The sequence below is a fragment of the Schistocerca cancellata genome, chromosome 3, assembly GCF_023864275.1.
Source record: "Schistocerca cancellata isolate TAMUIC-IGC-003103 chromosome 3, iqSchCanc2.1, whole genome shotgun sequence".
Lineage (NCBI taxonomy): Eukaryota > Metazoa > Arthropoda > Insecta > Orthoptera > Acrididae > Schistocerca > Schistocerca cancellata.
Genome location: NC_064628.1, coordinates 782,816,679 through 782,830,214, shown reverse-complemented (window position 1 = coordinate 782,830,214; position 13,536 = coordinate 782,816,679). Strand labels below are relative to the sequence as shown.

General features: G+C 37.0%; 1 protein-coding gene across 1 annotated transcript; it reads left to right on the top strand.

Moving 5' to 3' along the window:
* Positions 1-4,161: 4,161 nt before the first annotated feature.
* On the top strand, positions 4,162-9,539 carry LOC126175834 (N-alpha-acetyltransferase 40-like). The gene is made up of 3 exons (XM_049922835.1): positions 4,162-4,343; positions 4,627-5,097; positions 8,287-9,539. The coding sequence occupies exons 2-3, from the start codon at positions 4,627-4,629 to the stop codon at positions 8,482-8,484; spliced, it is 669 nt and encodes a 222-aa protein (XP_049778792.1). The 5' UTR covers positions 4,162-4,343; the 3' UTR covers positions 8,485-9,539.
* The last annotated feature ends 3,997 nt before the right edge of the window (positions 9,540-13,536 follow it).

The window sequence follows — 13,536 nt, the reverse complement described above, 5'->3', positions numbered from 1 at the left end:
TTACCTCACCAAAAATCTTCATTACTCGAACTACTGCAATACAGCGACCGCCACTACTGCCAGCTAAATAAAAGATTCAAACTACGGAAGGCAGTAACTACTGATAGGCATAATTAGAAAATGAAAGATTTTGATAGAGAACAAACAATGTATTTACCTCAATAGTGTTCAAAAGTCATAATGTATATAGCAGTTCATGACATCCATTCTGTTCACATCCAGCTGCCCAACACTACAATGGCTGACAACAATGCAAACTGGCCACAGACTGCACACAGCACAGCCAGTGATTTTCATACAGAGCACTATGTAACGTTGCCAATAAGAAAATATAAACAGCCTACTTACACTTTCTTTGCTTACCACCCACTTTTTTATTTCTATTAGTACTAACCGTCCACTAGCTTCACAATAATGGTGATGTATGAAGTAGGAAAGTAACTTTCCGTTATAAAATTTATAAGGCAGAGTTGCAACAAGTTACATCATATAATAATGATTACTTAACAAATACTTTATGTTGAAATTTTATGAGAACCAAATGTAAATGTATTTAACTTCCAACTGCCTACCGCCCACCATGAAAGCTGGAACACCCACTAGATGGCGGCAGGGGACAGGTCGATACCATTGATCTAACTAACACAATAACTGAAAATGGGGAGCAGGCATGATGAATATTCTCTCAGAGCACAAGAGAGTAGGAGTAACTTGAGTGAAGAGGAAATGCAAGCGAAAGAAACAAGAGAAGACGCAATTACCACTGCAAATACCCGTGAGATAATTACAGTCAGAAACACTGAAGGAACTGAGTGTTGCAAGAGCATTCGATAAAGGTGAGTCCATGTGTACGGGTTGATATGAAACAGAAGCAGCAGAGCTAAAGATGCATACTGTCATTTGAACAGTACAAGTACATAAATATTATACAGTGCAAGAGGAGGATGCCGAGGGAACGACAACAACATGTTTGTCCATCTTATGTGGCACTCACAAAAAAGAACTGTCAGATATTTATGAACAGTAATTTATTTAGTAATTTCATATTGTTTGTGTAGAGTGGCGTTATAGTGAGCAGTGGAATTTTCCTTTTTTTGGCATTGCGCCATTGCCACACTTACAAAGTAGGAGTGTTATACACCACACATGTTTGATTTTTGGTGCACATATGGACGCTGAGAGATGTTGTTGTTTGCTATCCATGTTCGCTGCGTTGTCACCACAGAATGGGGGTTCTAGTGATGCAGTCACTGCCTCCACCATGATTCACCTCATCAGCAACACAGAAGCAGGGAGATACACTTGTCCAGTTATGCAGTCATTTCTTTACTGCTCTTCATCTGAGCTGCTCACAGGGCCCTAATCTTTGGCTGTGGTATGTTTTGAGTTGTTTGAGAACTGAAGATATCATAATAACACTGTTTATTCCAAAAGTTGTGCATGCAATGGCTACAGATTTATGTGAATATATCTTCATCATAGTAACATATGGGCCTGATTATTTAGAAAAATTAATGATTATGATGAGCTGTATGCAACAGAGAGTTAACTGATCTACAAAGGAATTACCAAATTTTCAATTGCTGTGTAATCTATTTATGTGGCCAATTTCATTTCTAAGTTTACTCATTGCCTGCTTATTACACATATTGACCAGAATGTAAACAATTGTAAATTTTTGGTGTAGGGACAAGAGAATGTGAAGTGTCCCTCATTATTTTATTCTATTACAGTATAATGATTCAGGATGGAACCATTGTCAGGTTGATCATTCGCGTACTATTATTTGTTTCTGTGGGGATCTTGTTGCTGGCTCAAAATTTCTGTGGGATTTCTGTTTTATTTTTTGAGGCTTCAAAACAAAGTTTTTCACACATTTTTTTTTTTTTTTTTTTTTGGAAATACTGTGGTAATGTAAGAAGTACTGCTGTCTTCAATGTTATAATATAGCAATATTGTATTCCTTACTTGTCACTGACTTCTGGAATTTTTGAAGCTGGCCAAGTCTTTTCCCTGGAGGGATCATTGTCCTACTGTATAATGTCAACAGTACTCTGGCAGTACTGGTTACATGACTAGTGAGTGTGCAGTGAGTCACATTTGTGGTTCAGCATGAAGTTATCAAGTTCAGCTGTGTTCGACATTAATGGTATAAAGAATTTCGTACAAAGTATAATTGAGAGTTGAAGGTATTACTTTAGACGTAGGAAAAGAAGCATTTGAGTAACTCGTGTATTTCGTGGAAAGGTGGACTGAATTAGTTTTGATATGTATGATTGAAGCTGTATCATGCTTGTTAATCAGTAACTTCTGTGGAGGAGCATATTGATAGTAGAACATAAAAGTATAAAAGACACATGTTCATATTAGGCACATGCTCAGGTTTATTTCGTAATGAAGGGTGTTCTTTCAGTAAAGCCATTAAACTTGAGTCCAACAGTCACAAACACATACATTAACACACTAAAGTGACAGGGATCGAACATAGTACATGTTTCTTTCCTATCTGTATTTAAGTAGCTTTGCAGCATTATCTGATGTTTAAATGATGTTACTGAAGTGCCTACACTGGGTTTCATTAACCTGTAGTTTGTTTTCTCCATAATCATTCTTATTGATTTTATTTACTTATTTTTGATAGCTCATAAACAAAGCTTTTAGTTTCTCTCTCGCCATTTTAATTTCTCATGTAATCCAATACTTATATCTTTTCTCCTTTATATTTGTGTTTGTTTTCGGACATACAATTAAAAGCAATGATTGCAAAGATGTAACATTAACATCTTTCCTAATAACTCTATATTTCAATTTGTTTACATGTCCTGAATCTTAACACTGTGCGGGCCTGTATGTAATCATGGGATTTTCCATTCTGCCAGTGAAATATTTGCAGTACCTATTGTAAAGGTATTTATTTCTCCAATAAATGTGCCTGTCTGTATTTTCTACCTGTTAACAGAATGGTAAAGCGGAAAAAATCTATTATGTTCAATATTTTGCTTGCACTACAGATAATTAGTCATGACGAAATTCTTTTTTATCTTCCTAGAGCGAAATTCGTATTGCTTTAAGGACTAAAAATGCAGTAATAGAGTTTTGATCTTGGTATGTACAGAAAAAATCATATTCAGCTAAGATCTTTATATGCTGACGCGTTCAAGGCAGCCATTTCGAATCGTGTTACTGGAAGAAAAACTTATTTATTCTTCGTGTTCTGAAGATCCCGTCAGATGGAAAGAGACCTACCACAACGTTAAAAGTTTCCACAATCCATTTCAAATGGTGGTATTCACCATGGCCCTAAATGGTACAGAATGGAACGAGACATCAGAGTCGATTTTTGCCATTGGTGTTTTTGTCGTGGGCAGGGGCATCTTGTACTTCTGCGTCGTCTCAGTCTTTATTTTATTATTTGGCTTTGTTGTCTTGTCGCACTCCCAATTTTCCATAACAATGTATATATATTTCTGATAGAATGTACATACAAAAGAGAGACCAAATATCTGAAAACGAAAAATGGTCACGGTTTTATAATTCCTGGACAAAGTAAAGGTTGGTTGGTTGATTTGGAGGGAGAGACAAAACAGCGGGGTCATCAGTTGCATTGATGAAGCAATTTTAAATTTCACTCTATTGAAGGAGAAAAATATAGTTGTTTTTGCGCTATTTATTATTTAAAAGGGAAAAAATTATGGCTAATTCAAACTAGCCCTATTTTTTAGCAGTACCTTATGAATATTGTTTGATGTGTTCCTGTGTATATAGTTTCGCTACAAACCTAGATTTTTTTATATGTTTGGACGACATTTTTCTGGTTGTTGCCATTCTCAGCGGTTTGCCATACGAACTTTGACCAGAATATCCGTTATGAAGTCTGCTTTGGTGTTTGGTCATTAATAACCTTTATCATTGCTAAAACTTCCTGACTGATCTGGCTTTAGGGGTATGGGACGCGTAAAGGTGTAAATAAATAAAAGATGAGCAGCTCGTGGAAACTTAAAAGGTACAGTCTATTAACAATAAATTATCAATATATTGTTCAATGTAATATTTGTACATCGGATCAGTAAAATGTTGTCGCGAATGCTGGCGTTTCTATGGCGTCTGTAATAATTACATATAGTTAAGTCTTTACAATTGGTTCTTTGACTGTACCATGTAGGCAATTTTATGGCGGGAATTTAGTGTGCGTTGTGTGGTGAAAATAGTTCCGCTGTCAAAAGGAGGGAGCGTTGGATGAATTGTGTCTTATCAAGACGATTGTGTATATAATTGGTTTAGAGACTGAGGGTCCGAAGAGGAAACGTCAAATTACTTGCCCAGAAAGCAGTTGATTATTGACGGTATGTTTTTGCAAATTGCATTACTGTTGATTTTCGCAAATGATGTTTAATATTTCTTTTTTGTTTATGTTGGCCCTTACGATGTTTTGTATTTGTGTGAAAATTGACGAACTTACGTCAAATGCTGACAAGAACGGCATTTGTTGGTTATTCAGAATACATTAATACGGTGACCTTATTTCTAACACAAAGTTACGGAACCTTTTATGTACATGTGTCGGATGAGTATAATGTAGGAAAGGAGGCCAATCTTCTTTGTAGTCATGTTTAACGTTGTTTTCAGATGGGGCGTAAAACATCAAAAGGAAAGGAAAAAAGGCTGCAGCAGAGAGAGGAAGCTCTTCAGATAGCTGCTGCCAAAGCTGTAGTTGACAAAGCAAATGCTCAAGAAGATCCTCTAGCACCATTTCCTGCCTTCAGAAATTTCAGCAAAAATGGAGTTGAGGCAACACTTTCTTGTGTTAAAAGTGAAAACATTGACAACGATACGTGGAATTGGATTTTTAATTTACTGGAGTGCAATATGAAACCGTTGTACAACTCTTGCAGTTGGGGTTGGAATGAGAAAGTAAAGAAAGAAGAACTGACTGATGAACGAGCATTATATCTTGTAGCAAGGGATAAGGAGGGCAAAGCATTAGCATTCTCGCATTTCCGATTCGATTTAGATTATGGGGTAGAAGTTTTGTATTGCTATGAATTGCAGCTGGAAGCCGCGGTTCGGAGAAAAGGTCTGGGGAAATTTATGATGCAGGTAAGATAGTTTTGTTTGTGTATATATTTAACTGTTTTCGAAGTAGCCACAATTGATTGATTTCGGTTCATTCTGCGTAAATTCATCAAACTGGGCAATTTCTCAACCTCCAACTCGTGTTTGGATGATACTTGGCACATTTTTCAATACAGAGATAATTAAACGTACAAAAGTATATCATTTTCGCTCCTCTTTTATTTCGTGGCATTTCAAAGCTTGGAAGTTCAGACAGTTTTAATAATGGCGCAAACTTACACTTGCCAACATCTTTGAAATTATAGTTTTTAGTTTTATAATTTTGCAAAGAGAGAGAACTTTCACTTTTGTTTTATATCACATTAAGAGAAAAGGATAATTCTCAAAGTCTATTTTGAAAATAATCCTTAGTCTGGAATATTATATGGCAAAATACAGTTTGTAGGTTTTTGTTCTGTTTTGTTTTTCGTGTTATATGTCAGTTTTTTACTCTTGTTTTTCAATGTGTGCTCAGAAATTTGTAACAATTATTTTATTAACAGTTCTGAAGTTTTCAGTGTTAACTTTCATAATAGGTTTGTTTTAAACCTCACAAACAAATGGGAGCATAAATGTAGTTACATAATCCCAGCAAAGAATTGCAAAATATTTTCATGTTTGTAGCTACATTTCCTGATCCAAGCAACTCGTATAACAGTCGTGTAATGACAACTTGGAAAGGGAAATGCTGAAATTCAACTTTAAAAATTAGAGGAAACTGTACAAGAAGATTAATTAGTGCAGCAGGCACTGTATCTTTCTAAAGTAAAGTTTTTCTTAGCAGAATCTAACTTGAGTATAGGGATGAAGCAGAAACCTGAAGTAATTGACTTTTTGAACTAATAAAATTTTGTCACTGGAATAAACAGTCCAGAGTTGGGGGACTACTGCAAGCTCCGATTCCCCCACCTGCTTGGACATGTTGTCATTAAAATGGTGGATGCACCTATTTCAATCGAATATAATATTGTGACCATAACACTACTTATTACTCATGCAAACAAACGTCAGTAATGTGCGAAATATTTAACTACAGCAATTAAATGAAACTAATGTGACAACTGCAGGAAGTAGGGAATTTTGGACGGGGACAAAGGAAATATACAGCTATAAGAATAACACTATTCCAAACCAAATATTAACCTAAAAATCAAATGCACGAAAATTCTCAATATTAGACACAAGCAAAAAATGGAGGAGGAAAAAAAATCAGTCATTGGTACAGTAATTTTTTATTGGCCTACATAGCTCAAACTAAATTCTAGATACCATGAACCAACACACAGCTCCAAAACCCAATACTGCAAATTTCACTTGAACGTTATGGCAGCTAACATAAAGCCCACAACACACTTGAGATCATTAGATCTGTTAGCCAAACCTTCGCGTACCTTGCCTGTCTAAAATGAAGTCCACAGTACAACGAACCAAGAGTCACGTAACTGAACACATTGACTTCACCATATTTGAAATGTCTCTTTCCACTCCAGGTTAGACTTGAAGCTATGCTACATACGTCTCACTATAGCCTTAATTCAATATGCAAAGCACCTTCATTTCATTTCTAGTTAAAGCAAATAGTGATTATTGCAGAATATTCACAATGTTGTTATGCATGGCCATTGTGAAAAGAAACTGAAATTATAAAGTGTGAACCTGTGAGCAGCCACAGCTTACATTACATATGACGTCTGTTCAAAAAATTGCAGAATTTTGTCCACAAAATTTTCTGCTCTTACCTTTTCTTATGTGCATGGTCTCCTTCAAAGTACTCTCCTCCTCAATTGGTACACCAGCCCCAATGTCGTTTCCACTTCCAGAAGCAGTCTTGGTACACCTCTTGCTGGATCGTGCACTGCACCATCTGTAAATTTTCTTTTATCTCATCTGTTGTTCCAAATCTTCATTCTTTCAACAGGGTTTTCAACTTGGAAATAAAATAATGTCTGCAGAGGCCTGGTCTGGGGAATACGTCTACAATTCCCCCCCTCCTCGGCACATACCATAGAAAGTCTGAGCCTAGCTTGTCACAAAACCTTCAAAGTACCTGGTTCAAGCCTTCCACTCTATTTGGAACCAGAGGTCCAAATTCAGTTGTGGGCACAGTGCTATAGATTGTGAGCTTCATTGACAGTCCATGAACAATGCTGGTGCTCTTGACCTTCTCTGCCATTCACTGGAATGATCCAAGTATTATGCAAAATGAGATCATTTGGACCTGCAGAGGAGACCAGTAACCTTTGAATCGGATTAGAGCATAAAAGTTAATGTCTTAATCACATGCTAGTTGATTAAAATTGATAACAAGTTTTGATTTCAGGCATCACCAGATCTAAAAATTACTGTAGTAACATGTAGATGCATAGCCAGTTATGTATTACCTCAGAGCCCAGAAATCTGATGCCGTTTGTTTCAATGTATGCCACATTCTGCAGCTGATTACATCCTGTTCTTTCCAGGGTTGCCAGGGTAGCCTCTCGAACAAGTTGAATGAGAACATTATACGCAGGATGTGATCCTTCTTATCCTTTGCTTCCATTTTCCTAAGGAGTCCTCTAATTCGCCATAAATGTTAATGGTTAACAGATTCCTACTGTTTTGGGATTTCTTCCTCCTGGTGAGAGACTTAAGGGCTTCCCGACTTGTTTGACAGTCTTTTTGTTTTGTCTATCTGCGACCCAACATCTGTGCTATACGATGAGTAGCAGTCTATCCTTTTAATAATATTGTCATTATTCCATCCTGGATTTTCCATTGTTTGATGACCCTATTAAGTTTCACCACAACTGCTTATACAAAATATGAATGTCTGCAACCTCTAATAGTCAAAAGTAGAAAATTCTAATTTTCATTTTTCTGTAGCTTAACATTTCTCATGGTCCAATTCAGTTCATATTATGAAAGCAACATATTTTCATGGTTCACGTGTATCTTTGTATGATAGAATTTATATAAAATGCTTTCTTGTAAATCAATTGTTTCGTTGGAAGCAACGTGCACAAGGCATCCTCCGAATCTTCATTGAAGTAGTGTTTATTCATTAGTATTGAAACAACATTTTTTTGTAAATTTATGGAAAAATTGAAACACTTCTGGTTGTGCTGGGGTAGGATTTAAAAACTTTATTATGCTGCAGGCTGGTAAACATACATTAAAAATTGGTTTTTGTTATAGGTATTGGAACTGATGGGATTTTCAGCCAAAATGAAAAAAGTTGTGCTGACTGTCCTGAAGCATAACCCAGATGCAATGAATTTCTTCACCGCCCTGAGGTATTCACTGGATGAAACCTCTCCAGAAGACAACTTTTATGAAGAGTTTCCATATGTAATTCTCAGTAAACCAAATAAGAAGCTACTGTCATCAGTGTAATGGATTGCTGAAAATTACTGAAAATATTGACTATTGTGTTTATCACAAATATATTGACATTTTATTCAAGTAATATTTTATCATTATATTATCGCGTCAAAACTGCCTTGAGTTAAATAAGACTGCCCTTGCAGCAAGTGCCAAACTTTCAAGTTGGGTTGTCTGCAACAATCCTGGAGATCAATCCATGCCAAGGATCAGTGTCTGTAAAATTAACTTTTGGAGAAAGGTCATGGAAGCTGCTGTATTAGGAACTCAATTTCCATTGCCGACTGAGTGTAGAATAGTTTCCGAACTGTGTTAACAAAATCAGTTTGCATCTGTTTGCTCGCGTTCTGTAGATCACTTCAAGGAAGACGATCTTCAAGGGTATGGAACAAGTCAAAGTATACATTAACAAAAACAGAGAGATCATATACAAGGAATGTTCAGAAAGTAAGTGTACTGTGAGCATATCTGGCTGTGGGTGTTATTTTTTAAGAGTTTGCAATAATGCTTGTTAGAAGGGATGCCTGACCAGAGCGAACATTGCAGGAACACAGTAGTATTTAAACTCGTGAAAAATTTCAGTAACAGATCCCACCATGTGCTGTGATCAGCTCCCTACTCGTGGAAGGAACACCACCTACTGAATTTTTCCCAAATCTAAATGGTTTACAGTGAAAGTGTTGTGAACAGGACAAGGGTGTTTAATTCTTGTAGGGAATTTAGTGGAGGCTGAACAAACAGTCATAATGAACAGAGGAGTGGAAGACTTTCCATTTTTAAGGAGTTGGTACAAAAAATAAAGGATGCTGTTTGTGAAGACTACTAATTGTCAGTGGGTGAAATTTCTGCCATGTTTCCACAACTCTCCAGATCTCTTACATGAGAAACACTGAGATACTGGAAACTGTGCTCAAGATGGGTCCCAAAACAGATGACTAGAGCAGCATGAGATAAATTGGGCAATCCACCTGCTTTGTTACAAAATGAAACTTGTGGGGCTCATTACACGCCACAGACAGAAAGACAGTTATCACAACAGTGCCACACTAAATCCACATCTGCCAAAATATTGAAAATCATAATTTTGGACAAAAACAATGCCTCAGTGTTTTGGGACCAGAAAGGCATCATTTTGGTCAAATTTTTGCCCCAGGGGGGGGGGGGGGGGGACGACTGTCTGTTTACGATACCAAGATGCTAAAAAAGCTCAAAAGAAACATTCGAAACAAAAGGAGGGGCATGCCACTAGAGGAGTGAGCTTGTTGCACAACAATGCCTGCCCTCATGCAGCCTTAGCCACAAGGTGCTCTTGGACTCAATTGGTTGGGATGTTTTGAATCGTCCCCAAATTTCTGTGACTTGGCTTCTTCAGAATATCATCTTTTCACCTCCTTGAAGGCACACAAGCGGAATTAAGTTTTCAACCGACAAGCAGGTGCAGAAAGAGGTTCTGAAGTGGTGGAAACAGCTCGTGGGAGACTTCTTCAAGGAGGGTATAAAGAATCTTGTGCCGTGGCTCGCTACATGTACTGAACAGGATGGCAGTTATGTAGAAAAATAATTAACAAGTGTATCAACAGTACCCTGTAATTTTTTTCCAAATACACTTTTTCTGAAAAAAATATTAATCTAGTACACTTACTTTCCAAACATGCCTCATATACTGACACTGTGTACTGTACTTACAGTAAGATATTGCCAGTCTACTATATGCTATGCAAATTTATACCAGCTAAATTTAATAAAGTTAGAAAGCAGGCCTCTACTTTGAGAAAAGCTGTTGCCTCTTCAGATATTTTGAATAACTACTAGGTAGCTTCTAATAGTAGCTCATTTATTAACTTGATTAGAATGATACTTTTCAAAGAATCTACTTCTATAAATGCTCAGTCTATTTACAGTGCATTACTCCTTGTGATGCAGCTTAACAACTATCACCGACACTTTCCATTTAGCTAACGGAACTTATCAACCTTCAATAAGGATATCAAGATAATTTGTTGAAAAAGTAGGTTTATAATTTTCTTTTAAGCTGGCAGGGATTCTCAATTACTTTTCTTTGTAAAATTTAAATGGGGATTGTAGTCAGATAAACAATATTATATAGTAAAGTGGCAGCAGGAGAAATAGGACACAAAAGTTAGGGAAATGTGCAAGCTTTAGGAGCTATTGGCTCCTACTGACAGAAGGATTGAAGGGAAAAGGTGACTGGTGAGGTTTAGAAAATTGAGAGAATTATTGAAAAGTCTCCCAGAATCCTGAGTGAGGAGATACCGTACATTTTGCCTTCTCATCCTGTCTTTTAAGTCTCCCCTGATCCAGGGTTCTGAGTGACTTTTTTGTAAATCTCCCAATTTCCTTACCTTGCCAGTCCTGTTCCTTTATCCCATTCCTTTCCCTTCTATCCTTCTGCTAAAAGGAGCCACTGGCCCTGAAAGCTTGCACATTTTCATAAGTTTTGTGTGTTTCCTCCTGACATGTCATGGTGAGTAGACTTGATCTATCTAATCTATACCACCATATAAAGATGAGTCATTTCCTAATGTTGTTACGAAAATAGTAAAAATATAGAGCAGTTCTTGACAGATTTACTTACAATTTTTACATGATACTCAATAAACGCCCAGACGGTCATAGACCACACTTTTGTAATAAAGAAATTTCATGATCGATATACAAAAATTTGGATGGATATGATACATATTTTTTACATACATGGTACAAGAAGAAATATATAAAATGTATACCACTATAGTAAGGCAAGTCACTGTTTAACATCATTGCGAAAAATCTCGAAAGCTTCGTACCCAGTTTAATTAAAACTTTGATATGGTTCTATAATAAACATTTGGGTAGACATAGGCTATATATTTTTAATATACACGGTATATAAATGTACATATGTATGCTTATAATACATCAATGGAATCCTTGTTAGAAAAGTTCTTGGCCGTTGTGGTTCTAATTTTTTCACAATACTGTGATAAATATTCACAGAGGCTGTATATTTTTTTAAACTACAGTGTACAGGCTTTGTGTTAAAATAAACTGAGAGAATGAAAATTTTGTGCTGTGCTATACTGTGAAAATGTCTGGTTTCATTATCTTTCCCGCAGTCAGTTTTAACTGCAATTGTATGGTGTTTAAACATTAGACAAATTGTTTTTGTCATACATATTCTGTCTCCTTATATACAATTTTAAACAAAAACTTTATACATAACTGTGTACTGTTTGCTTTCTTCGTCACAGTCGCTTTTAATATAAAACAGGAAAATATGAATCGTCCAAAACTTTGTAATTCTGCTGTTTGCAGATTAAAGTGGTGTGAAATAGTGTCATTGAAGCTATTGTTCTCAAAGGTGCAGCATTAAGGTAGGTTGTCATATGAATTTGACTTGCCCATTCATTGTATGTGACTTCCGTTGGCAATAAACAAATCTTTGTCAGAGAGAGGTGAGAAGAGGAAATTGGGATGGGGGGAGGGGGGGCAGAGAAGGTGGATAGATATAGGGCAGAGGTAATGAACAGAGAGAGGGGGTAGGAGGCGACGGTCAGAGAAGGGGGGCGTAGAAGGAGATTAGGATGTATATCCATTTCCCATACATATTTAGCAATAGCAAAGCATTGCCAGCTGTCACAAGGTATATTTTCAAAAATTTCTTTTGTTGATAGATTACTTAGTAGCATAGACAAGCAGATAAAGTACACATGCCCATTACGTAATTTTCTTCACTAACTTTTTGAAAGCATGCTGCATTGATAAGTACATCCTCAGCAAATTTAATATCCTCCTCAAGTGTTTAACCCTTTTTGTCTGTGCAGTACACCCAAACTATGTTCAGAATTATCAAGGTTGCCACAAGTCCTGGAAATTGGGAAATTTTAAACATTTCAGGGGAATTTGGAAAAAAAAGGGAAAATCTTGGTTTTGTCTCAATAGATGAAATGATTTGTTTACTGAGATGTCGTGCACCGTCACTGGCTGGGTGCAGCTGAGAACGTGTGCCACTTCCCTACTCCCTCATTCTTTGTTTCTCCCCTTCCAACCACTCCTCTCATCTTCCAGTCAGTCAGTCAGTGCTGCCACCACTTATTACCAGTAGCCTAGCAATGAGAGGCAGGGAGGCGTGAGGAGTGGTTTATTTGGATCTGATTCTCAGAGATAGTTGTGTCTGAGTGAATGTGTGTGCGCTCACATTTCCTGACAAAAGTTAAGGCCGAAAATTTAGTTGTGAGAGTGTGATTGTCTTTTCTACACTCCTGCTTGCAGCTCGGTAATCATCTTTATGATGAGTTGCTACCTATTCTCATTAGTATTGATACTCAAGAGTATTTGTGCAAGTTATCTGTTGCATGGATTGATCACTCATTTCGACAATGTGCCAGTGACACAGGAATAGCTGGCCACGCTAGTGGATTTCCATAATGGGCCAAAATCGCAGGGCATTTCTGCAGGTACCTCTAATGGATTGGGCCTGCCAATCTGATGCATATTGTTTCCCACTAATCCAGGCCCTGCCTATCAGATCTAGTCACAGATCTGCCTACAGGCCGGGTCTGTCTGTGTGCGGCATAAAGCGAAGGATTTTCGTTGTTCACCCATGGACCCAGGACTGAGGTGCTCCTTGGCAGGCCAGATGCCTCAAGCGATGGATTTCAGGAATTGCGACTCCAAGTGCAGTACAATATTTTATAGACATTTTATTTATAGTAGTACATTTTGACTCTTCAAAAGCAGTTTATATATTAGAAAATATGTACGATAAGAAGAAGAAAATTGTGGCAATCGCTGGTGGTTTGTGCACTATATACTCATATATTTCTTGAAAGAAGAATCACACAATACTTGTAAAATAGTAGACATAACACAGTGGATAATAACCAGCAATAACGAACATAGTAGAAGCAAAATTTTATTTGCAGTCACCTGTAGTGTTGGTTTACACAACTTTTCCCTGCCTTACACATTTGTGTCAAGAGGCATACTGTTTTCTGAGGTTATTTCTGAAATCGGTGAAGATATTTTAGATCTGTCTTGTGACTCCAAGGAAACACGTATTTT